At 50.1% G+C, this 25,699-nt stretch overlaps 1 protein-coding gene across 9 annotated transcripts in view; it reads left to right on the top strand.

The window, feature by feature from the left end:
• Positions 1 to 19,769, top strand: part of TNIK (TRAF2 and NCK interacting kinase) — a 163,284-nt gene extending 143,515 nt beyond the window's left edge. For 8 of the 9 annotated variants that reach the window (XM_037406718.1, XM_037406720.1, XM_037406722.1 and 5 more), the window contains 12 exons: positions 773 to 957; positions 3,166 to 3,292; positions 5,508 to 5,672; positions 9,142 to 9,256; positions 9,823 to 9,993; positions 10,251 to 10,394; positions 11,977 to 12,111; positions 12,376 to 12,476; positions 13,993 to 14,142; positions 15,404 to 15,563; positions 16,158 to 16,297; positions 18,191 to 19,769. In XM_037406718.1, coding sequence (XP_037262615.1) covers positions 773 to 957; positions 3,166 to 3,292; positions 5,508 to 5,672; positions 9,142 to 9,256; positions 9,823 to 9,993; positions 10,251 to 10,394; positions 11,977 to 12,111; positions 12,376 to 12,476; positions 13,993 to 14,142; positions 15,404 to 15,563; positions 16,158 to 16,297; positions 18,191 to 18,274 — 1,677 coding nt within the window. In that variant the 3' untranslated portion in view covers positions 18,275 to 19,769. The remainder of the gene's footprint in view (positions 1 to 772; positions 958 to 3,165; positions 3,293 to 5,507; positions 5,673 to 9,141; positions 9,257 to 9,822; positions 9,994 to 10,250; positions 10,395 to 11,976; positions 12,112 to 12,375; positions 12,477 to 13,992; positions 14,143 to 15,403; positions 15,564 to 16,157; positions 16,298 to 18,190) is intronic. The other variant, XM_037406725.1, reaches the window with a different exon arrangement.
• Positions 19,770 to 25,699: the final 5,930 nt, after the last annotated feature.

Consider the following 25,699-nt stretch of genomic DNA (forward strand, 5'->3'; position numbering starts at 1 on the left):
CTGCTCCTATCATTTTTTTCTTGTTTCAAGGCTTTTTTGTTTTTTTCCCCCTTAGCTTGTAGGCTGCCACATTTCACATAAAGTGCTTAATGGGTCCCGCTGAGGGAAATTTTTTTTATTATTTATTTATTTATTATCATGTGGCTGACTCAGAGCTGTGACTCCAAAGTCTGGCTGAGCTGGGCGCTTCTCCTCGTGCTCCTCACCGCCTCTCGGCAGCCACCCGACAGCGGAGACTCACCACGGAAGCAGCTCTTGACGTGGGGATTGCACCACTCCATGGGAGACGCTGTCATTGCTTCCTTCCCAAATGCATTTATTACAGAATAAATACAGTTACGGGGTCTCTTTGAGAAGTCTGAAAGAAGAGAAAACCCTGCAGGAGAAATTCTCCGAGCCAATCTTTGAAATGACATTGTTTTCCAGTTTACTATGATGGTGACTGAACTTCACCTTTTCCAACAAATATAATTTTGTCGTGTATATACATATAAGTGTGTGTATATATATGCACATACACGTTCCAAACAGAAAAAGAAGAGGTTGGCTATTGATTTTTCAGTGAGCGTAAATCAGTTTTGTTTTGTTTAATAAATGCTACATGCTACAAACATTGTCTTAACGTTCGTCTCATGTTTGTAATGACTCTGTAAAGCTCTTTCTTGTTGCTCGTGCTGTTAGCATTGGCTTTTGAAGAGATGTATGTGACGTTCTCCTCGCTTTAAATATAATAGCCATCGCTTTCTTGTTTTCTTGCCCCCATCCCCCTTAGGATCTGACGGCCTTAGCCAAAGAGTTGAGGGAGCTGCGCATTGAAGAAACCAATCGCCCTCTGAAGAAGGTGACGGACTACTCCTCCTCCAGCGAGGAGTCAGAAAGCAGCGAAGAGGAGGAGGAGGATGGGGAAAATGAGACACATGATGGGACTGTGCCTGTCAGTGACATCCCACGACTTATGTAAGAAGCACTTTCTTTCAGGGGAGCAAACCGTGAAACCGCGGTGTGTCTTGGTCTGGAGGAGCGGTAGCTGTGATATGGGGCGTGTTCACAGCGTGTTTGGTGGCTGGTGTTGGGAACAGTGTCACGGTTGCAAGGGGTAATGTACTCAGATGAGCCTTTTTCCTGGTCCAAACTAGAGATATTTAACGGGCAAAACTGAACTATTTCCACTGCACATTCAGTGAACTTGGACTCCAGGCTGATGGACCTGGTCCTGCTGATGAGCAAGGCGGGTGTTTGGCCGGGGTGGACGTGCCTGACCTCATCCACACCTTGAGTCCTGCCCGTGGGGTTGGCATGCTGAAGCTCTGCCTGCTCTTGAGCCTGGTCTTGCCCCAAATTGAGCTGTGCTGACATACAGTACCCGGTGGCCTGCCCAATGCCAACTGGTAGAGCCAGGATTAGAAAAATTCTGAATCTTTCTATTCGGTTTTTGTCCTAGCATAGTCACTGTGCAGGCAGCAAAATGTGCTGGGCTAAAACATTGAAACAAAGTCATCAGGTTGTACTGGAGTGTCCCCATTACAGGTCATGGGACATACGTGCTGTTGAGTATCTCTGGATGAGGGAGGAGGGCAGCATAGCTACAACAGGCACAAAACAGCTGCCACCACGCCGAGCTCGCCCGCGGAGCATCCCTGCCTGGGCTCCCCACCCCGTGCTCTGCAGCACCAGCACCGCACGGGCACTCGGGGGGCTCTGCCTGGCCGTGGGGCCTGGCTCCTGCCCCTTTGAATTCACAGGGGAGTTGTGAGAAGGCTTTGAGGGATTATTTGCATTTTAGTCAGTTCATTGCCATTCTTCCTGCTAAACGAGTGATAGTGGATCCAGGTGTATCTGGCTTCATAGTGGTGGGGCATGGAGCGGCAGGCAAGGAGAGCTAGGGGGTCCACGTTACGCAGAGTGCCAGGCTCCGGGGCTGGAGCTTCCTTCCAGCAGCAGAAGAAGAATGAGAGCTCTTGGAATTTGTTGGAGAAAGTCAGGAGACAGAAGGGTGGCTGTGAATATGCAGCAGTCAGATGGGCGGTGTTGAAAAGCGATGGTAGGCAGGTGTGAGCTCCTCACATGAAAGGTGCGGCAGAAGTACAGCACGCTGTTCGGAGCGCTTTGGTGATGCCTGTCCCATCGTTTGATAGGATGTAGGTGAGGATCCGTCATCGAGCCAGTCCCTCCTTAGGGTCCCTGGGGCTCACATCTTTCGTTGGACCTGTAACCCCCTTGACCAACGCAGGCTTGCTTTGGCTTTTCACACTGCCCGGCTCTCTCGGGAGCCTCCGGGCATCGACAAGTGGGTGGGCACGGGGGTGACGTGCTAAAGGGTGGATTGCTTCATCCCGGTGGAAAGCAACCGGTCTGTATGGCTTTTGGATGCAAAGTAAGGGGTCTCATCAGCAACATCTTCATAACCACCCTTGGCATTCTCCAGCGCGTGGGCAGGGCTGGGTAATCCAGAGGCACTTTGCCATTTGCTTTTGGTTTTGTTGGAATTATATTTAAGCAGCTGGTCTGCCAAGAGCCATAGTAAAGTAACGGTGGCTGCTCACCACCTGTGACAGCCGCTCTCAGGCACTCCTAAAATTTAATGTGTGTGAGAATAAATTCCAGCCTCTCTCTTGAGACAGGAGCCCAGAAATAAACTCAAGGCAGCATCACGGGTCAGGGCTCCGTTTTCAGCTGGAAGACAGCGGAGAGCTACAGGAGACAACTTGTACTCCTGCCTGCACCTCCTCCAGACCCCATCCCCTCCCTGGTCATCTTTTGTCATCGGATGCTCTTATGTACTGTTCCCTGTTCAGGGCTTGAGATGGGGAATAAAGGGAGTGAATTATTAAACTTTCTTAAGCAGAAAAAATGATGTAAGGTAGAGCGGGACTGCAGCTCCTCGTTCCCTGTTTGTCAATGCTCCTCTCGGGATACCTTGGGATGTGAAAGGCCTTTCAGGTTGGTCTCTGTGCTGTATCTGCAGTGGATCAGCCTGACCCCGGTCCTGTATTTCTGGCAACATACGTAATTTCTCCGTATATTTAAGTGGATTTATTTTCTAATTTTTTTTTCCTGTGAGATACAAAGCCTTACCCTTACTGAAATAATACTGTATTAGAGGCTTTTCCATGTAGCTTAGCAAAGGAAATAATCATCATTAATGTTGCTCCATTCTGTCCCCAGACCAACAGGAATTCCTGGAAGCAATGAGCCGTACAACCTGGGAATGGTGACAACCCACGGGCTAGAGACTTCCCACGCAGATACGTTTAGCAATATTTCAAGGGAAGGGACTTTAATGGTGAGGGAGGTAAGTTGTAAAACAAATATTTCCATGGAGCATCTTCAGGAGGTTTTGCCCATGTAAGCACAAAAACTAACAGTGCTGTGTGTCCGGAACACAAAATGACTGAGTAAATTGTGCTCGTTAGCGCTCTCGTTAATACAATTTACACTCGGAGCAAATGTGACAAGTGCAAATGTTTCTCAGAACTACAAACAGCAGTGAATAGTAATGCCAGGGCACGGCAGGGAGGATGCTGATACAAATGACTACCATAATCCCACAGTAGCTCCAGGCGACAGAAGTTATCTTCAATTTACGGCATTTAGTTAATACACTTGGAACCTGGCCCAAAGTTTCCCCTCTTCTTCCCGACCTTTTCCACCGTGTCACTGTCAGAGGCGTGAGGTGTTTGTAGAGCATTTGGAGGCTTTTAGCAGGTCCTGTGCTCACCCAGCGAGCCGGCTGCGGGGACACGGGGCATCCCCCGCGGATGCGAGCCCCCATCCCGCACTCCAGCGCTGCAGAGGTAAGGCTGCGGTGGGAGCAGTCCTGGGTGAGGCAGAGCAGGCACGTTCAGTTGGCTGTGGAACATCTGCCCCATGTTTCTCGGTTTCCCGGTTGCTGGAATGGGCTGGTGATGCTGCTGGAGGCGCAGGCGGGTAGCAGGTCTCCTGGTTAGGTGCAGGGGGCTCTGGCAGGGCAGTTAGTAAAATAGGGGAGTCACTCTCCTGGCAGCATGTAAAGGCAGTGGATGGGAGAGGAGGAGGAGGGAGGGGAGTTTGGAGTGAGCAGTCATAAAGGAGGGATGTTCAGGTCAAATGCAAACTAGACTTGAGCAGCATGGTAAGTCTTAATTCCGTTCATGTAAAATGTTCACATATGAAGGGGAAAAAAATGAACGCAACTTTGAGAGAGAAGGAGTAGTTAGCAAAAGAAGTTGCAGCACATTTGCTGCCTTTCTCCACGAGTTTTGGAGGTGGGCAGCAACACACAGCTCACCTCACCCCTCACTGGCGTGGAGCTGATTGCAGCCGGGACCCCCGCAGCCTGGGCAGCCCTCTGAGCATCCTTGTAGCAGGGAGGCTGATGTGGTTGACTGGGAAAACAAGTCGCTGCTGTAACAGGCAGCCGTTTCTGAAAGCAGCTTGGTGTTAAGCAGCACTACTGTAGAACACGTGTTGTGCCACCAAGGCCGTATGAGAAAGCCAGAAGGGTTCAAAAGCCACGGGCAAGACAAGCAGCTGGGAGGTGCCTTCGGGAGGAGGGAGCACGATAAGAAAGCCCCAGTGCAGCCTTGTGCTGGGTGCTCGCTGTCTGCTCCCCACCACCGCTGTGGCCATCAGGGGACAGTCCCACTGAGGTCAGCGGGCTTTGGCAAAGGGCTTTTTGCTCTTTGGCGGGATGGCAAGGTGGTTGAGGGTGATGGTAGTGAGCAGTCAAAAGATAGATCTTGTCAGGACTGGTCAGAGACTTTGGTGAGCCTGTTCAGAGGGAGTTTTCCACTAATGGGCAAGTCTCTGTGACAGCCTCATCGATGTGCTCCAGGTAGGTGAGATTCATCAAAATGGCAAAAATCTCAAAATGGTAAGTGGGGAAGGGAGAAGCTTCCCAGCACTTGCCTTGCACGAGGTGGGGATGGGGTGGAAGGGAGCCCCCGGGAAGCCCCGGGAACCTTGTGCACAGAGCGAGATGCCAGTTGTGCTGCCAATGTCCTGCCGATGCTGCAGCTGTTCACTGCTGGTTTGGTTACAGAAAACATGCATGGGGCTGTGTTGGCATTTGCAGTCAGGCTACTCACTGGCGTAGCTGTGCAAAGCTGTTCAGGCTAACGCTGATCAAGGAGTCAGATTCTGCCATCGCTGGTGGCCAGTAGTCATGTGGGAAGAGAGCTGGCCATGGGGTTTGCACCCATGGTGGCAAGAGCGGAATCGTCCTACGTTCCTTGTCTCAAAACACAGTGATCAGGCTTCTCTCGCTGTAATGTGGCTAATTACTCGCATTGACTGTTGTGATTAATCCTGTCTTTATTTCTCCTGGGTGTGGGGGGATGGGTTTGCTGCTTTGCCCGATTGCATGGGGATGGAAAGAGAGAGGGTCCTTCTCCTGTGCTTGCTCTGGGAACTGGGGGACTAGCAACGACTTGGTTTGTTTGGATTTTTTTTTCTCTTCTTTTTCTCTTCCCCTCCCCCCCCCCCCCCCCCCCCCTTCTCTTTCTTCCTCATGCCTTGTGTCTCTGCAGACCTCTGGTGAAAAAAAGCGTTCTGGCCACACAGCCAGCAATGGCTTTGCAGGTCACATCAATCTGCCTGACCTGGTGCAGCAAAGCCACTCGCCTGCAGGCACGCCGACCGAGGCCCTGGGGCGAGTCTCCACGCATGCGCAGGACATGGACTCGGTGCCTGAAGTAGGTGGTGGGGGGCTCCTCTTTTCTCCTTTGCATCGCTTTAAACAAGTATTAACATCTCTGCCCCGTGAAGGGGGTTTTCCTGCTTTCCTCCCTGGCTTTCTTGTCTCTGTCTCTGTTTCTGGTCCTCGTGGATGAGTGTAGTGGAGATGCAAGGGAATCTGGTGGCTTATTGTTGTATGGGTCTATATTAGGTCTCCTGTCATGCCCACCAGCTGGAATTTCGGTGGCGATGGCTTGAACGCTGCTAAATGATGTGAAAGCCCCATCTTTTTTTTGTACTTGGAAATACAAGGCAGTTACGAGAGCCAGCGATGCCATTGATTTCAGCCGGGCCCAACTTCCACCTGTGCAATCCCTGATACTTGATGTGACTCAGAAGGTTAGCAAGAAACAAAGCCAACAGAACTCTGGATGGTTCTTCAGACTAGAAAAAAATCTGCACATCTTTAAAATTGTGTGTTTCCTGTCATGGCAAAGTATTCCCTCCTGGTAGCGGTTTTACAGGGACATGATAGAACATTAACATTGTATAAGGTGTAAAAAGTCTTAGAAATAAGACAATTGTTGTGTCCTGCTTACCATCACCAGCTATGGGAACCAGGCACGGTTCTCTGTTTCCCCACGAGAAGTCAAGCCATTTGGTGCTAAACAAACTATTTAATTTAGTTTTTTCTTGTCATTTTGTTGGTTATACATCAAAACTTCTGTCATCATATTCTCTCTCATAGAAAGGGTATACTCATTTTATGGTGTACTTTTACTACCAGTATAAAACCAGAAATTGCTTGGAATTGGGCATTGATAAAATGTAAGAACAGATGGTGCGTGACTTGACCTCAAGGTTTTACCCATTTCCTCGTTGCCTTTAAAAGCGGCGATGAGCGAGTTGATCCTCGAAGTGACACCTTCCACGGTCATCCTGGGACTGCTTAAATGCAGGCAAGGGTTGGCTTTAAATATATGCATTTTTAGAATACCAACCAAGAAGATCTTTTCCATTTCTAAAACTGCATTTTTAGGGCTGAGCCGGGAGTGGGTGTAAGTGGAAACTTGGGGATTTAGTTCGCAGGCTTCCAGGTGACTCATGGTGCTGCGAGCAAAAGGAAGAGAGCAAGCACAACCTCACCCTGCAGCTTGATGCTGTCTGTAAGCCACCGTGGAGGTTTATAGGCAGTTGAACAGGACCTGAGGGAAGATGAGGCCTTAGTATTTAAATAACAGACTTGGAAGTTATTAAAATGCCAGCTTCTTAGGAGAATAGCTAAATCTGAGCAAAGAAAAGAACTGCTCGGTGCATTGGGATGAGGGGTCTCTTTGTAATTCATTTGTCGGAAAGCGCCTGGCTCACAGCTGGAAAGCATCCCTGTAAATGCTAAAATTTTTCGCTTTCTTGAATTGTTGGTGTTTTATGGAAAAGACATCCAGCACAGGGAAAAAAATGTGTTGTTTCTTGGGTATGAAAGAAGCACAAAGTAGCAAGTGTATCTGACATGCGCACACAAATACGGCCATACTGTGTATGTAAACGGGTGTCTGTTCCTGCAGCCGTCCCTGCCGCAGGCTGTTAACTCCTTCCATGGGTCTCGGTTACCATGTACTTTTTGGAAATCCATCCCGTTTCTATGGAAACCGGTGGGCTGTCAGGGGAATAGAGACAGGAGGGAGGCGGGATGTGCAGCCTGGTTTTGGCAGGCGCAGGGCATGGATGCCTGCTCACCCATGGATGCCAGCTCCAGATTGCTTGGAAAGTCCCAAGCCACAAGGGTGCTCCCACAACCGATGGGTTTTTTTGCCCCTAAATCTTTTTGTGGCCCGCTGGAGGGCAGGTCCGAGCCCAGCCCCGTTTGGGTACGGATGTGCCGGGGTGGTGGCATTCCCTATGGCACACCTTCCCGGGGCACTTGTCAGCACCGGGGCTGTGGCAGTGATGTGCATGGGGAGCAGCCTGGGCTCTGGTGGCTCGGTGACATGGAAGCTGAGGAAGATTTATTTCAGGGAAGGAAGATGTCCTGAGGAAGAAAAACGTAAGCAGTGCTGCTGCTGCAGCGTGACTTGGGGTTTGCTGCTGTTACAGCTCTTAACGGAGCTCATACATAGAGCACAGCCTGGGTGAATACTGGAGCAGGAAAAATAAGCTTCTTGACAAGTGGGGAAAATCACATCACTTCAACTCTCAAGGCAAGGATTTCCTTTTGCCTGGGAGAAGGTCTTAACCTCATTTTCTGCCTTAACAAAGCAATGGCTTTAAAAAGAAAGCAACGCGATGTTGCGGTTTGTTCCTCCCCAAATGCCCTTGGCAAAGTGTTGGCCCTGATGTTCCCTGCGAATACCTTCAGGTTAAGTTTTGGCACCTTAGAAGTGGCCCTGTCTGCAGTCCCACCTGAGATGCTGCAGACAATTTAAAACACTTCACTGAAATGGCAAGCAACCGTACGTGTTAGCCCCGTGAGGTGTGCTGAAGACCAGACCGGGGGGTGCAGGGGATGCAGCGATGTCAGGGATGCCCTCTGATGAGCCTGAGTATCCGAGGCATCTTCAGGCACCCCCTGTTGAAATGCCCTCCCTAAAGCACTGCACAGCTCACCCCGAGCCTTCCCCACCTCCACCGCTTAAAGATCCTCCCAAAACTGGAGCAGCCAGACGTAGTCGAGCGTTGCTGGGTCCTGTCTCAGCAGTAGGTGTGAAGATCAGCGATAACAGCCTAGCAGAATGAAAAACAGGTGTTTTCCTTTTCCTAGAGAGCTGACTTTTCCTACTTTCCCAGGGGCACCGATATTTTGGGCTTAGCCCAACAAACTCCTAGATAACAGGCAGTAAAAGCAGAGTGATATTACGGCTGCATGAGCTCTCCTGCTTTACAGGTCCTAAAACAGATTTCCACGACTTGTTCGAATAAAATCTTTGTTTGGACTGTGCTAGTTAGCGTCTGGCTTTGGCACAAGGAAAGCAACGGTCCCACCTTTCCCAGCTCCCTGAATTACTCTGGTGGGTCATGGGTGCCTGTCAGCTGCCTTCCTGGGGCTCCCAGCGTCCTGCCAACCTTGGCTGCACGGTGGGCCAGTGGGAAAAGCAAACCCTCGCCTGCCCGGCCCCCAGAGCGGGCTTTTTAAGGCAGGTGTGTTAGATGCAGACAAGTTGTTTTTTACCTGCACTGACTTTTGCCTCTGGCCCTGCGGCTTCTCCGCTAACCGGTCTCATGGCTGGGCTGTGCTTCTGCCTGCGAGGAGGGCAGAGCCGAGTCCTGCTCCTCTCGCTTTCTGTTGCTCGTGGACACTCACAAATCCAGTGTAATGTTTTTCCTGATTAGTTATGGGGAAGGAGGAGCAAATGTTCACAGAGGGCTCGGAAAGGGCACCGCAGGGGCAGGCACTGTGCCTGCGCAATTAGAAACTCTGACATGTACACACACGCACAAAATGATTGGTTTTTTCTGTGCTCTGAGCTCTCTTCGCTGTTTATTTTCCAGTATGGTATGGGAAGTAGCACCAAAGCCTCTTTTACCCCATTTGTGGACACCAGAGTGTATCAGACCTCACCTACTGATGAAGATGAAGATGAGGACGAAGAGTCATCTGCTACTGGTAGGAGACAATGTGGCAGGTTTAGGAGGGGAGGGCTTCATGGAAACCGGGTTGTGGAGCCTGGATAACCCCACTGAATGTCTTCCACGTTTCACTTGCCCTTGTCTGCACATTGCTCGTGTCAGCAGCCTTGTGCTTTCCAGTTTCCATCCAGCTTCTTCTCCCCACCAAGTGAAATGCCACCAGAAAGGTCAGGGAGAAAGCCTGGAGCAGCAGCAATCCACCCACCCACCTACCTGTGCAGCTGGGAGAAATGTTACTGGCAGAACCAGGTGGCAATCGCTCCAAAAAGCTGGCAGCTGCTCCAGAGTTGTTGAAAGTGGCTGGATGTAGGCAGGCTGCCCAGCGCGGTAGGCAGGGCTGGAGGCATCACCTGCTGGCAGCTTTGGCGTTGGTTCCAACCCACGAGAAAACCCTGATGATCCCTCTCCCAACTAGTAGCTTGTAACGTAGTGGTGCCTTCCCCCATCAGGAATTAAAGCAAGTATGGTCATCCTGTCCCCAAAAAGAAGTGACAGGAGAGTCAATCCATCACACCTCCCTGTTTTGTTGTGTTTCCTTGCAAGCCCTGTTCACCAGCGAGCTGCTCAGACAGGAGCAGGCCAAGCTGAACGAAGCCCGGAAGATCTCGGTGGTGAACGTTAACCCCACCAACATCCGTCCCCACAGTGACACCCCGGAGATACGGAAATACAAGAAGCGCTTCAACTCGGAGATACTCTGTGCCGCTTTATGGGGTGAGCCCTCGGCATGCTCCCGGCAGAGCTCCCCGAGCCTGGGGCTGGTGAAACCGAGCCCCTGCCGCTGGCTGGCCCCTTCTCCATCCCGGGCAAAGGCAATGTCCTCGAGTCCCTGTGCTGTAAGGGTGACCCTTGGTGGGAAGATCCAGCCGACGCTGGGATCAGTCGCTCTCTGGGTGGCAGCAGAGGCAGCTCCGGGTGTCGTCCGCGGGCACAGCCGTGGCTCCTGGTGCCCATTGCGCTCTCCTCTTCAGGTGTGAATCTGCTGGTGGGCACGGAAAACGGCCTGATGCTGCTGGATCGAAGTGGGCAGGGGAAGGTCTACAACCTTATCAACAGACGGCGATTTCAACAGATGGACGTACTCGAGGGCCTTAATGTCCTCGTGACAATATCAGGTATGCCTCTCATGCTCGCACCCCATCAGTCACCTTCTCAGCCGTGTGCCTTGAGCAGTTCCAGCTCGGACAAAACCTGCACGCTAGTGTCAGAGGGAAGCTCCCAGGCGAGCTGGAGGTGGTTTATTCCAGAATCAAAGGCATTAGACCTGCAAGAATGCCTCCAAGAGCAGTTTGCTCCCATCACCTGCTGGATCCACTTCATCTGCAACACTCCATGCTCCTTTAGCAGGGAAGGGGAGGTGCAGGGTCCCGGCAGATACCCCAGCAGGGCAGGTAGGCACAGCTTGAGGGGGCAGCGAGCTCTGCTTTTGGGTCTGTTCAGCTCTAGCCGGGGCAGCCGTGAACCTGGCCTCAGGGCTCCACCTCGAACTGTGGCTGTGCTTGGGGGGCCCCAAGCGTTATGAGGGCCACGGGCTTGTCACTGTCCCCAGGTCCAGCTGGGAGCTCTGTAACTCTCAAATCAGGGTGTTTTCTGGCAAAAAAGCAAAAATTCTGTAGTCAGTCTCCCAGGAGAGCACCCAGCGTCCTCCCTGCAGAGCAGCCCTGTGAAGCACACGGATGGCGGAGCTGGGGCAGAGCTTTCTCCTGCTGATGATACCCGCCCCGCGAAGCTCACAGAGGACAGCAAGAGAAATGCTTGTTGGGGAAACTGCTTGTTCTCATCCTTCTGTTTTCACGTTGTTCAACACCCCCCTGGGCTCGCTCTGCATTTGCTTGCAGATTCCTGCTCCCTCCATTCAGACAGAGCCCTTTAAAACCGCCGTGCCATTTACCTCGCCCTGCAGCTCCCCTGTGCTCTCGGGGGTACAGCTGTAGGAGTAAGGGGGTTAGTACAGCTGGAAGGTGGAGTGGGGGAGCGCTCCCCAGAGAGCACTGGCCCCCAAGACAGTGCTGAGAAGAAGCCCTGGGAACTTGTGGAAAACCTGTGAGCAGACAGAGCCCCTGGTTTATGGTTTGGGTCCTCTCCCAGCGGGCTGGGTGCGAGCTGTGCCCTGTCCCTGCAGCAGGGGCTTCGCAGCACCAGGGAGGTTTGTAGCCAGGTCACAGCCGCCCGAGAGCAGGCAGGAGTGCAGAGCTTTGGCAGCCCCTCAGCCTCGCAGAGCCCAGCACCAGGCTTTGTGGCGAATAGCGGTGTCTGTTGCAGGCTGAGGAGCTCGTGTCTCAGCTCCAGGGTGGAATCAATGTTGCATGAAGGAGAAGGGAGGAAGGCAACCAGGTATTGCACGGGTGCGTAAGCTCTGAGTTGCAAGAGAGCTGGGGTCGTGGCCCCGCTGTGCCCAACTGTTCCTCCACGAACACTGATTTATAGGAAGAGGAGCATTTCCAGCCTGTGCGAAGAAAGAGCCCGGCTCTTCCAGTACCCACCTGCAATCTGGGGGACAGAGGTCTGGGCTCTGCTTTCCATACGCTTTTTCCCCAAGGGAAAAAACCCAGCACAACAGCTGAATTACTGTTTTCACCTTCATTGTGAAATGAACTTTAATTTTATCATCTTGTGGGTGAAAATAAGCACCGAAGTCTCAAAGATGTCCAGTGCGCACAGGCTCTGCTCTGACAGGGAGGTTTCCTTTGCCCACAGGAAAGAAGAACAAGCTGCGCGTGTACTATCTCTCCTGGCTGAGAAACAGGATTTTACACAACGACCCTGAAGTGGAGAAGAAGCAGGGCTGGATCACGGTCGGGGACCTGGAGGGATGCATCCACTACAAAGTTGGTGAGTGGCCTCTCTGAAAAAAAATGCCTGAAGAGGTGCATTTTTGTTCTCTAGTCGTAGATCTGACCTGACGATTTATTTTAAAAGTATGGGTAGACCATAACCACAAATAGATTTGGAATTCATCTCTGTGTGTCAGGCGGACACTTTACCAAACGAGAACCACCAGAGAGACAGCCTGAGAAGCTGTTCCCATAGATGAGTTGTTCAGTCTTGTTGGAAAGACAGTGAAGTTTTTTAAAAACAGTTTTATTTTCATTTTAGTGAAATACGAAAGGATCAAGTTCTTGGTGATTGCCTTAAAGAACGCTGTAGAGATCTACGCTTGGGCTCCTAAACCATATCACAAGTTTATGGCATTTAAGGTATGCTTATCTTTTAACCGAGATACACTCAGTAATTGTAAATACACAAGATTTCTGTGCTACGTGGCGCTGAAAAGCTGCTTGCTTACGTAGTTGAGCTCCTCAGGGTGCCTGGCAGGCGTGAGAGATGGGATACGTTCCGTCTGGAGGGACGGGGTACGTTCTGCTTGTGGCTAACACTTAGACATTAATATTAGTTTGTGCTGGCAGGCTTTACTTGGTAAGTTTGCAGAAAGCTGACCAAATGCCCATGAATAAAATTGAGTTGGGGTTTTTGATGGTGGTTTGGGTGTTTGTTTGGTTTTTTTAAAGCTCTGACTAATTTTTCACGTACAGTATGAAAACAGGTTGGCATTATTTTCCATTTTTACTTTGCAAGTTACTCTCCCCTTCTGCAATGTGGATTCTGTTTCAAGACAGAAAGTCTGAGAGAATGACCCACTCTTTCTCTCTTTTGCTTTCCCTTTGTATCTACCTCAGTTTCCTTCAGTGAGAACTTTCTCCTCCGTAACCTGCCAACGGGTATTTTGTACTTAGTCCTTTAAAGCACTTTTCATCCTAAGCTCTGTGCAGAGACAAGTCACAAGGGGCAATGCCTTCTGGAGACGTTCGTGCTGAGTAATCTCATTTTGCATCCTTCCAGCACAAATGGGCTTATTCAGTACTAGGTCACATTTGCTTTTCCTGAACAAAAGCCAGAATAAATGGTCTCAGTGACATGGAGAGCTCAGCAGCACTCAAATGGCCTGGGATCCAGCTCTGGTGAGGATGCTGGTTAGTGCTGCTGGTGCTGCTTCTCCAGTCTGGGGGGGGGGTCTGGGCATCCTTTCCTCGCCTCGTAGGCAGGGATCTGCTGGGAAAGTGGGAAATCCCACCCACTGATTTTCCCTGTCAGAGTCAGAGCGGTCCTTGCACAGAGAGCCAGGAGCCCTCTTCTCTCCCTGGGGGTGTTTCACCCTCCTGCAGGGTGCTGAAGCCATGGAGAGACACTCTGTCCTGGCTCCATCCGTGCCAGGGAGCTGGTTCCAGTCTGCCTCCAGCAGGTTAGATCAGACAGAGAAAAGTAGGTCTTTGCTAATCTGACTCGTTTCAGCTGCCCAGACCAGAGCAGTGGTCCCTGCCCAGAGGGGAGGTGGGTAGCTGCAGCTCTCTGCGGACTTCGCTCACTACCTGGGGCAGCGCCGGCGTGGGGGTCCCTGTGTGCTGGCTGTGTGCACGCTCATGGGAGATCCAGCTGTTGCCTTCCTTTGGAGACCAAATCCTCAGGCTGGCCTCGGGCTCCTGGGGGGGGAAAGAGCTGTGCGTGGCAAGGGTGAGCGCTTATCTGCTGGGATGGCTGGAGCGAGCGGGTAGTACCCTCTGAGGCATCTGACATAGGAACAGAGAGACAGGAATATAAATAACCGCGCATTTAGCGAGAAACACAGTCAAGCAAACACGATTTCAAAACCGTATCGGGCTGCTCCTACGGGGATTTGTTGGTTTTCCATGAGACTCACTGAAGGGATTATAAAAGTCTTTTGCAGATCTCCAGCACAAGCCGTTGCTCGTGGATCTCACTGTAGAAGAGGGTCAGAGACTGAAGGTTATCTTTGGATCACACACTGGTTTCCATGTGATTGATGTAGATTCTGGGAACTCTTACGATATCTATATACCATCTCACGTGAGTACATGGGGGAGTGCTGCTGCATGACTAACGTAGGTCACCAGCGAGGTCTGGACAGGTTCTTGGTGGCTCAGAAATGGTGACCGGTCAGGTGACATCTTGCCATGGGTATGACATTCTCCAGTGCCGTCCTCATTGATACTCACTTAAAGAGGACTCGGAGGTATCACGTACTTCATGTTCGTTATTCGCACGGGCTGTTTGTGTCCTCGTGCCCGAGCAGTCAGGTTTAAGGTTGCCATGTCCCACAGAGAAGAGAATCTGTCATACGCTGCGTGGAGCAGTAATGGAGCTCTCTGCAGGGCTAGATACTGTGAAACCAGGTTCTTGGTTGTTGAACAACATAGACCCACCCAGAGGTGGATGCCCAGTGCACTGTCCCATTGCGTGGTGTCCCAGATGTGCTCACCAACACTTGATCCTGCTGAGGCAGCACAGTTTGCCCAGTTGAATGTCGCAGGGTAGCCCGAATCTCAGTAAGCCTGCTTCTCAAACCTCCCACCCCCCCTGACAGCAGGGACTCGCCACAGGACCTCTCTCAAGTCCATCAGCTGTTTCAAGAGAGAACCAGTGCTACAGAAAATACTGTAAATGAGGATTTTCTCGTTGGCTTATTTGAGCTCCATCCGTGCTGCTGGCCCAAGCAGCATGAGAAGCTGGTCTAGAAGAGACCGTGTCACTAATGAATGCAGGAACTGCTGAATCTGATCCGAGCAGCAGAGCCTCGCCTGCAAGAGGTGGCAAGAAGAGTAGGGAGAAACACTGGAGCAGTTTGGGATGGTTTTGTTGTCTTAGCCATGGAAGGGCAGACACGGGTGGAATGTCACTGTAGCTGCCCGTGGAGCTAGGGACTGATTGTTAAAAAATGGGAATATTTCCTCCCTAGGGCTACCTGTAAAATTCTGGGTTTATTTGCCTTAATTTGATCAGGAGATGGATTCATCAAGTGAGCAGTTGCTTATTTGTGTTACAGCCAAGTGTCAGCCATCAGTCTTGGGGGCGTATATGTTGTGATCTCTCTATAATTGCTCAACCTGTTTATCCTTGACATATCAGACAGCTTTGATGGTAGGGTAAACATGACAGTTTATTCCCCTTCAAGCTTATCTGTGAAAGCCAATGCCTGTTTGGTGAATGAAGGGAGGGCTTTGTTCTCGGGTTGGTTTGGGGTTTTGTTTTTCTAAGGTTGTGCTCCCTTCCCCCTACCTCTTCCTCCATTCAATGTAATTCTGACTTTTAGGGTTTATTTTAACTGCAGATTCAGGGCAATATTACTCCTCACGCCATTGTCATCCTGCCTAAAACAGACGGGATGGAGATGCTTGTGTGCTATGAGGATGAAGGCGTATATGTGAACACCTACGGACGGATAACTAAAGATGTGGTGCTCCAGTGGGGAGAAATGCCTACTTCCGTGGGTAGGTCAACCCTTCCTCTTCACCTGCTTAGAATACAAGTGGCAAGAAAGATGAGGAGTCGAGAATGCTGAGATGGAGTCATTTGGGCTTTTGGTTATCAAAGGAGATTCCTCTCAGCCAGCTATGAGTTGCGGTTGACTATATTTCTGCACTTTGGTCCTCCATAATAAAAGCGAGTGAGTTCTTGAAAATTTGATCTCTGGTTTATCTCAAGTGTAGGATAATATAAGCTGTTGCCCTGGTGGGATACTGCGTTGAGCGGGAGAGGGGCTGGGTGCGGAGCTGGGAGCACCACTTGGGTTGCTCTCCTGGCTCTGTTGCTCAGCAGCTCCACGACCCCCAGAGGCACGCCACTGCCCAGCTCCTCACCCACAGAAATCGGAAGAAGTGATGCTTTTTCCGTTTAAATTACTCAGCAATTTCTGGATGAAAGGTGCTCCATAAAGGCTACTAACCCTGGGGGCACGGGCCAGGCGGAGCTCTGCCATTGATCTACATAGGCTTTGAGTAACAGCTGATGAGAGCTTTTCTGCCCGTTGCATAATATTTAGCTCAACGCGCATTGTAACACCTACCAAACACTTCTTTTGACAGCCTACATTCATTCCAATCAAATAATGGGCTGGGGAGAGAAAGCTATTGAAATCCGGTCAGTGGAGACGGGACATTTGGATGGAGTATTTATGCACAAGCGAGCTCAAAGGTTAAAGTTTCTATGTGAAAGAAATGATAAGGTAAGTTCACTCAAAGCTTGCATCCGTGCTTTAAGCTGCAAGCTACTTTTAGACTTTAAGTCTGGCTTATCTTGAGGTTAATAAGAATTAATCTGAAGGTTCTGTTTAATAAGCAGTGCCCAGAAGTCCACTGCCAATTAATTCTCTCCAGTGGATGCAGACCTTCAGCCTGCGGTGGGAAGATCTGCAAGATCTCTTCCACCTCTAGCTTTGGTCAGCACTGACTTGGCTTGACTTTCTCCCAAGTCTTGCATCTGGACATTAACTATTGAGACTGCGAAGTAAACTCTGTAGAAGTTGAGAAATGCTAGCGGTAAGGATGTATGGAGTGACCTTGATTTGAGCTTTGGTGCAGAAATATTTTGATGCGGTTTTAGATGCATTTTGAAGCATCATGAACTCTTTCTGTCCTTGGAGCCCTATCTTTTTCGTGGGCAGTACTGTTAAATACTGCTCTGGAGGGTCACCAGCACTGCACGGGGGATGCGGCTGGCAGGTGGATGACCCCTGCCGCACGTGCTGCTGCTGGGCGAGGGGTGCAGGGAATGAGGGAAGCAGAAATGGCTGCAGGAAGAGGAATATCAGCATGGAAGAGACGGTTGAATGCTGAGGTCTGTTTCTGCTACGGCTATTTCCTCATCCACAAAGTTTCACCAAGACGAATCAGGACCACGCAGCGGGGAGTTCTTTAGTAATGAGCACGAGCACAAAATGTGTGAAGAAACTGATTGCCCTGTCCACAAAGCAGGGTTTAATAACATGGGATAAATAAGGTTTGAGGCCATGACCAGTTTGTTGGAGAGCTGCTCGTTAGTCGAGCGTTGCCCTGTCTGTTGCATGGAGTTGGGATGAAGCTCTGCAGGGACAGTGTATCCTGCCCTTGCAATTGAGTGTACCATGGGAAGCTGCCCAAGAAGGTGAATTTTACTTGCCTAAATACCCCTAGTTTGCTTTTTTCCTAACTTTTGAGTCCTTGACTCTGCAGGTTTTATACTGTTGGGGTTTTTTTTAACAATTGTTTTTCTGGTTTGCTCATTTTTTTCCCCCTTTTCTAAGAAAACCGTAAAAAACCCACCTCGGTCTTTCTGAACTACTGAAACCAACTGATCACCGGTGGGTTTGAAATACTGAAACCAGATGTTTCTGGATAAATGGTTAATGATGAAAGTCATGTGAAGATTGAATAATTTTTGGTTTAAAAAGGACAGGGGCTTCAGATTGTCTCCTTCAATATTTGCAAATTATAACTTACTTTTTTTTTTTTTTTAAGACTTCCATTGGGGTCAAATGCTGGTGGATCCTGGCAGAAGCACCAAAAACTGTATTCTTCGTAGAGAGTCCTGATACGATTCTGTGCTTTGAGCATATTGAAGGAGAAGTAGTTTAGTTTTATCAAGCTTTAATTTGCGGAACAGCTGAAGTGCCAGGACTAACTGTTCTGAAGAAAACCATTGCAAAGCGAGGCAGACGTTGACCCGAATGGTTAACATTTAGCAAGGTGCAAACCACTGCCAGCAGTCGCATTAATACTGCGTAATAAATGGCGCTGTGGCACTATAATGTGATAAACTTGCTACTTTCAAGGTGTCCCAAACCTCCCTCTCTTTGATAATGATGGAGAGGGAGGTGTTACTACTGTGTTTACCAATAAGCGGTTCGATTTGATGCGAGTCTGGCATGGGTTTGCTCCGGACCCTTAGCTCCACAGAAAACTGGGAACTGGGCAGCAGGTCTGTGTAAAATTCCTGCGGTCAGCTGGAGAAAAGGAGCCGGGAGGGAGGGTTGGGAACCATGGGGTGTGGGGCAGCTCCTGCTTGCCTCGCTCACTGAGACAATTAACAAACTTTTTCTTGTACAAGTTATTAATAAGTGGGTTTTTTTGCTTTCGAACAGGTATTTTTTGCATCGGTGAGATCTGGAGGAAGCAGCCAAGTGTTTTTCATGACCCTCAACAGAAACTCCATGATGAACTGGTAACAGAGGAGCACTTGGCACTCACCGCCATGGCATTATTTCTAATTTAAAGGACATTTAAACACGTGGACTAACACTGTAGAGGCAGATGCGGAGCGCGCCGAGGATCACCGCTCCCCATGCTCCCCCGGCACCGACAGCCCCAGGGCGGGGGCTGCGGGCAGGGATGGACTTTCGCGCTTGGACCCCCCGAGGTCTCCTGATTACGCTGTGTTATAGTGGGTTATGAGTTTTCCTTTTTCCCTTTTTTTTTTTTTTTTTTTTTTCCAATTTTACTTTTTCTTTGTCCCCTACTTTGTAAGAACGGGGAAAAAAACAGTGTCAAGAAGTCTGTTTTTAATTCTGTCTGCCTGCTAGCATCAAATATATAGTATGTTGTAAAGTTACCAATTAAATCTGGTGAGAGACAGCACAATAAATGTACCTTTTATCTTTGTGATGAAGGCCATAACCATATAGCTGGGTAATTTTAGAAATCTTTTGCCTTCACCAACATTTACATGTTGCTTTTGGCAGCAACGGCTTAATGGATTTTTAAAGAAGAGAAAAAATAATAGGTTTTTTTCCCCTCTTTTGGGAAATGGATTTTAAATGGCTAAACTACTAGCCTTAGACTAATAAAAATCAGCTACCATTTTTGTCAAGTCTGTCAATCCATATTTCTATATGGATCTTCACATAATGGTGTGTCTTGATAGGGACAGAGGTGCCATTTGTTGTTGCTCCGGAGGTGCCCGCCTGCCCCGGGGCTTGGCCGCGGGCGCCGGGACGGGGGGATCGGAGGAGGAGAGGACGGCGGAGCGGTCGGAGGAGCCCCGCGCTCGCCCATGAGGCGGGATTTGCGGCCGCAGATGGCTCCCGGGATGCCGCGGGCGCCGGACCCCGATGCTGAAGCCGGCGCCAGCTGTGGGTGCTCGGTGTCCCCCCAAGCCCGGAGCCGGGCGCTGGCGTGTGGAGGCAGCCGGCGTGGGGGCAGGGACCATGAAACGAGCTGCCCGTCCCCCGCGTTGCTGGATTGGGCTTGTAAAGAGCTTAAAACAATATATATATGTGTGGTTTCTTCAGCCGAGGGTCTGAATCTCTACTTGTTTTCCGCCCCCTCCGCTCCCTAGGAATTACCCGACATACAGTGGAAGACAACATCTGTGCCGAACCGTGTGTGTGTGTTTAGTTCAGGTTGAATCGTGTCCTTATAAACTCTGCTCAGTTGATTTCCGTTTTCGGTGCGTATCTGGGGTTTTCTTTCTCAGTAGCTGCAAGCATGGCCGCCTGTGGTGTTGGGGTGTCGCATAACAAGGTCTGTGTTGCTGGTTTTAACCTACCTCGTTTCAGTTGGGGTTTGTTTTTTGGTTTGGTTTCTTTCTTTTTTTTTTTTTTTTTTTTTTTTCCGTTCCGCTGTCGATCACAGCGCTGTTACCTCCAGCGACATATAGAGAGCTTAACTGGCAATCTTGGTGTACTCAGTAACGATGGCTTTATTAAAAAATGATTAAATCAACAGGACTTGGTCCAACTTGAATCTTTATCAAGGGTAGAGGCGATGCGGGGTGGCGGGGATGGGACGGGACGGGAAACCCTCTCCCGGAGCATCCCGTGGGCAGGGCTGCATGGCAGTGGTACCCACACGGGCAGGGCATCGCGGTTTGGTACCGGCAGGGATTGCCTGCGCTGGGACTCCCCGGCAGGATGCGGTGTCCGGAGGAGCACAGGCAAGAGGTGCTTTGTGGATGCTCTCTTCACCCACTGTGCACCCTCCGACTGAGCCGGTGCAGCCTGCCCAGTGCCTGGCTAAGCACCCTGCACAGTGTAGGGAGGGCTGTGAGACCACAATACTGGAACTAAAACCCCGTACAAGTCCAATCACAGGCACTGATTGCCACCAGCTCTTTATATTTTCACTGTGGTTAAAACGTAAGTAAAATAAAGCCCAGAGCTTTTTATTATGTTGCAAACTGATAACTGGTTTGGGGTTTTTTTGTCCCCCTTGAAGTGACAGATACACAGCTTTGGACGATTATTTTTTTTTTTATTGTGGGGTTTTGAGTACAGTGATGACGTAGAAGGGAATCGTTGTGTTTAAGCATAAGGTAGTTTGTGGATGTATTTTTTAAAATCTTAGAGTCATTTGAAACAAAAATAATGAGAAACCAATATTAACGCAGTCTTGTCTACAGAGTGTGTATATGGAAGCAGCATAGAGCAAACGCATTTCTGGTGCCAACCACAATAAAACACAAAGCTTCAACATTCAGCCATGCCTTTTATGTTTGGGTAAATAAAACCTGGGGTGTTAACCATTAGCAGGTCATGGGGGTAAGTGGTTTTTCAGGGCTCTGAGTCGCGATGCCCTTGGCCTGGAGGGTCTCGGGAAAGCAGCAGGTTTGGGCAGGATGAGCGCGGGGGGACGGGGTATGTCCCCTGCGATGCTGCCCAGCAGTGAGCAGTGGCTGAGGGATGTCTCCATGGACCATCACCACCTGAAAACTTCTGCTTTTCTACAAAATCCACCTGCGATTATTGTAAAGACATGCTTTCCCCTCCAAATATTCCTAGCTTTGATTTATTTGTCTTTTGTTGTGAGTAAAATATGCTTGTAGTTGATCTATGCTATCAGAAACTACTTAATTTTAGTGTTTAAAGAAATAAAACCTGGGGCTCCTTTTAAAGCCCTGTTTCTGGGAGTTTTTACCCAGGAAAGGAGATGTATTTGTTCAGCTGAGCAGTGCTGCAGGAGGAAGAAGAGAAGTAATAATGTCTGTGCCTGCCGGAGTCATTTGAGCCTGTTGCAGATCCAGTTATTTACAGAGCTGCTGTGAAATACTGCAAGAACTTCAGGGACGAGTCGTACCCTCCATGGTAAATGAAAGAAAAGCCCTGAGAGCTGGCGTGAGGCTGTGCTCGGCCACTGGTTACCCCCCAGCACACTGCATGCACTGGGGAGGCGCTGGGTACCATTCCCAAGGTAAAGGATGCTCAGAGGTAAGGCCGTAGCAGCTACTCGTGGGCATTCAGTGTCTTCAAACCTATTTAGAATGGTTCTCAAACAGAATTTTTCTTGTTGTGAGATGGTTTTGGGGTTGATCACGTATTTTGGGACAGAAAGGGGATGTTCGAGACGACCCTGGCGCAGGTCCCAGAGCTGGGCTGGTTGCTGAAAATGGTTGAAGTTGTCGTGCTGCAATTCCTTGTCTCAACACGAGCCCACACGGGTCAGTTGCTGCTCACGCAACAATTTGCACGTTGATGCTACGTGACTGGGGCCAACGTGAGCAGCGGGGACCGAATCTGCCTGTTCCTGAAGGTGCGGGGTAGACCTCCGTACTATACTGTGCCTGTGCCCAGGATGGCGGCACAGCTTCTCTAAGGAGATCCAGCAGAGATGCTCTCAGCAGTAAGGATGCAGTTCAAGGCATAGGATGCTTATTGCAACCGCTGCACCCCTGCAGCATCTCTTTATTGCCCTGGGTACCGCTGCAGAGCTGCTGCTTCCCGTCTTGGCTGTCACTACCTACTGCAGAAGAGGTCTGTGGGTTTGCTTCCCAGTTTTTCTGTTTCGGGAGATACTGCACCACCCCGAGCTGGGGGAGTGGGAAGGGGCCCATTAACCTCCCCTGGTTGAATGCCACTAGTTTTTGCTGGAAGGGTATAAGGCAAACACACCCCTCTCTTTACAACAGTGCTGTAAATGCACCAAATTCTTCCTCTCAAATGTGTTTTGTCAGCCTGAAGCCCCCATCCCATGGGTGGCCCCAGCAATCCTGCCTGCCCTGGCTGCTGTGCACATAGCAAAAATGATCATTTGTTGTGTTCTTTTTGTGCCAGCCTCTGATGTGCTGCATCAGCCTGCTCTTACCTGGAAAGCCACAGCCTTACGGTCGGGATCTTCCATTTTTTTCCTTTTTGTTTTTGTTTATGTTTTCTTTTTTTTCCTTTGTTTTGTTTGTTTGTTTGTTTGTCTTTTAACATCAAAGCTCCTTCAGAATGACTCAGAGGCAGTCAAATGGGTGTGCAAATTACCCCAGCCACAGAGAAAGCCTCACTGTCCTGGAATCTTTACATTCCTTCTGCTGATGTGACAGCATGTTCAGTTGTTCAAAAGCAAAGCCCAGCCTTAAACTTCAACCCATTGCTTTGATCACATAGCATTAGATTTAGCAACACCACCAATAACAGCAGACACAATATATATAGTAGGCAATAAGCATGGTAATTCTGCATAACAGTAACATACATAGTTCTTCTACTTCATTATTAAAATAAAGCATTAACAGCAATGCAAGCAGTTGTTTGCAAATAATGTAAATTATCTTTTCCAGCCTAAATGATTCTATGATGCCCTTCACAAAACATGAAAGATTCATGTCACAAGGTGCAGTCACCCAGGGCAAGGAGCTGGATACTCTTTGGGATTCTTGGCATTTACCTATTGTGCACGCTTGGGCAAGGAGAAGATAACAGTTTGGAGCAGCTTCTTTCTGGGAGCCCTGAAAAAAAGCCACAAAACGCTACAGCACTGGCCAAAGTACTAACCGGGGCTGTGGTGTGTGCTGCTGTCCTGAAAATAGTGAAATATGTATTTCTGCAGCACTGCACCTGGGAACGGCAGTGATGCCCTCAGTCCGGGGTCACCTGGACCCACGGCAGCACTCAGCCACATGCGTGGAAACCCACATTTGTCACCTGCATGTTTCACCTCTGCATCACACCATGTTCCCTGAATAACTGTGGGATGAATCCATCTGGCTGAGCAGCTCCGTTTGCCCTGGCCAGGAAAGCCCTGTGAGTAGAAGGGGACAGCCTTTGTGCAAGGCAGCATCCGAGCTGACCCAACACTCTCATCACCTTCAAACATCTGGGGTTTTTTTCCAGGGTTTTGTTTTTTTTTTTCATTATTCTGAGGGGCCCTGAAGTTTTGTGCATCACTTTTTTTCCAGCATCTGTAGGAACTGGCTGGCAAGCTGAGCAGCTCTGCGGGCAGCAGCCTGCCAGGTAGTCATGTGGCTGCTGCAGCTGGGGCTCAGGCAGCTTGGGCTAGCACATGAGGCGTAAATGGGGTGCTGAGGGTCCCCTGCAGCTGCATGAAGCACATATGCTCTTGTCACCCTCAGACACATCCAAACATCATCTGAACACCGCCAAGAGAAAGTACAAACAAGCCCCAGGGCTGGCAAACCTGGGTTCCCGGCAGTGAGGATGAGGATGGCAGGGCTGCACCTCCCCTTTGCCCCTGTGCTCTCTGTGCCCTTGGTCAAATCATTTACCTGCTGCCTGGTGGGGCTCACCAGCTGTGGGACGGGTTGGGATTGCTCCTGAGCTGCACTGCGCTGGTACCCACACCCGCCGGTCTGTGGTCTCACAACCGGCTGTCAAACATGCGAGAGATTCGATGGCCTGATCATTCATCCCGGTGGAGTCGAGCCCAGTGCTGTAGCATGTAGGAATGTTGCACTTCAGTTTTCCAAGCTAACAGTGAAGGTGTGATGCTCCGACAGTCCCTTTGGGAAGTGACTGCAGTGGGAGGCAGATACGCACACTGACCTTTCCCATCTGTTAGCCTTGGGACCTCGAGCTGGCCTCTGCTGACCAGCACGCTGCCTCCAAACCCCTGCTCAGAAAAACACAGGAGCTTGAATCTGGTGGTGTTGCTGGCAGCAAAATGTGTGCTTCCACTGCCCAGGGGCAAGGCTCTGGAGGAGCACACCACAGCCCAGCCGGCATCAGCTGGTGGCTGTACACCAGAGGTGAGGCGAGGCAGCATCCAGCCCGGCAGGGAGGGTAAGAAGGGCCAGGGAGGGATGGGAGAGCCCCAGGATAACTTGGTGTCTTTTGCCGGCGGACCTGGCCGAGGGAGGCTGGTGGCCATAGGGCTTCCAGCCTTTGGCATCCAAGGTTTCCATGGAAGTCTCTGGGCTGCTCCTGGGGAGGTGACTGATGCTCACCCATGCTGCCCCAGCCGCTCCGCACCCCCTCCCTGGGAAGCCGGATTAAGGGAGGGTTCTGCTCTGTAAGCAGCAGCGGGGGGGACAAGACAGGCCGCAAGCCCCAGAAAGGCCACCTTGCTCTCTTCTTCTGGTATGTAGGTGGCCTTTGCCCCTCAACCGCCTCCCAGCTGGGAAAAGCATCACCCTCCCTCGGCCAGGCAGCCGCAACAGCATGGGGACCCCGGGGGGGCCACTGGTCCTGGCCAGGAGTTTCACAGTGCCGGCAGGTTTCAGTTTGGGATGTGGGGTCAGGGCTTTTACTGTTTTCTGAGTCAAACTTGAGCACCCTGTTAATTGTCTAATCCTGCCAGCCCCCAGCGTGGAGGCATTTAACCTCAGTGCAGAGAAACGGTGCTTGTAAATGCCTAGGTATCCACACAGCACAAGCAAACAAATGCCACGGGCAAAGACCTCCGCTGGAAGGACAAATATTGGGGCAGCCTCAGGGTCCTCCCACTTGCAGCTACCCCAGCCTGAGAGGAGAATGCAGGTGTTTGGAATCAATGCCTGCATGAATGCAATGAACTCTTCTCCTCCAGTTAAAGTTTTACTTTACTGGAGGAGACCAGTGCAAAGATTAGTGGTCTTACACTCATCTCTTCTTTTTTTTTTTTTTTTTTTTCCTTCCTCTTCCTCTGTAGAAAGTACATTTTGTGCCCATTTGAAGCCTGGCTGACTGAGAGCATCACTCAATGAGTCGCTGTAACTTGACTTTCGGACCCACCAGGGGCTTTTCTGGAAGGTAATGGCATTAATCACCTTCTCGGCCGATTCAGATTCTGGCATGTCTGCGATGGATGCCACCATCCGCCCTGGCCCTGCATCTCCTCTTGCCAACGACATCAAAGACAGCAAAGCCCAAGCCTGAGCAAGACCAGCTCAGACCAGCTTTTGTAGATGTGCAAAGTTCATGGCTACGAGTGAGCCAAGCCAGGGCTGCAATATTTGGCAGCATCAGTAGGATTTGCTAGCACCGGCAATATTTGCTAGCATCAGCGATAGTTGACAGCACAGCAATCAGCTGGGGGTCTGGAAGGCTCAGCATTCGCGCCGTGTGGGCTTTGTAACAAAAATGTGTTATCATAATATTCTGGGTAATTTTGCTCTATCTTCACACACACCCCGACATCTCCTCTGAATGCCCAGGGTACATACATACAGGTGTGCACTAGGGTAATACATACAGATGTGTACTAGCGTTGCAGCTGCGTGTTGATGGGGCTTTGTGCGTGCGGGTATGTATGTGGGTATGTATAGAGAAACCTGTGTACATCTGTATTTATATATGTTTGGCTGTGTATGTTATATACACACATAAATATATTTAAAACAGGTGCCAAATGCTATCTAAATAAAACACTCTTAGTCATTTTCTAGCTTCTTTGCTACATATGCTGAGAAGGTTTCTTCTTGCTAATTCAGCAAGAGCTTTGTAACGTAGCACATA

Source organism: Falco rusticolus, chromosome 13, assembly GCF_015220075.1.
Source record: "Falco rusticolus isolate bFalRus1 chromosome 13, bFalRus1.pri, whole genome shotgun sequence".
Lineage (NCBI taxonomy): Eukaryota > Metazoa > Chordata > Aves > Falconiformes > Falconidae > Falco > Falco rusticolus.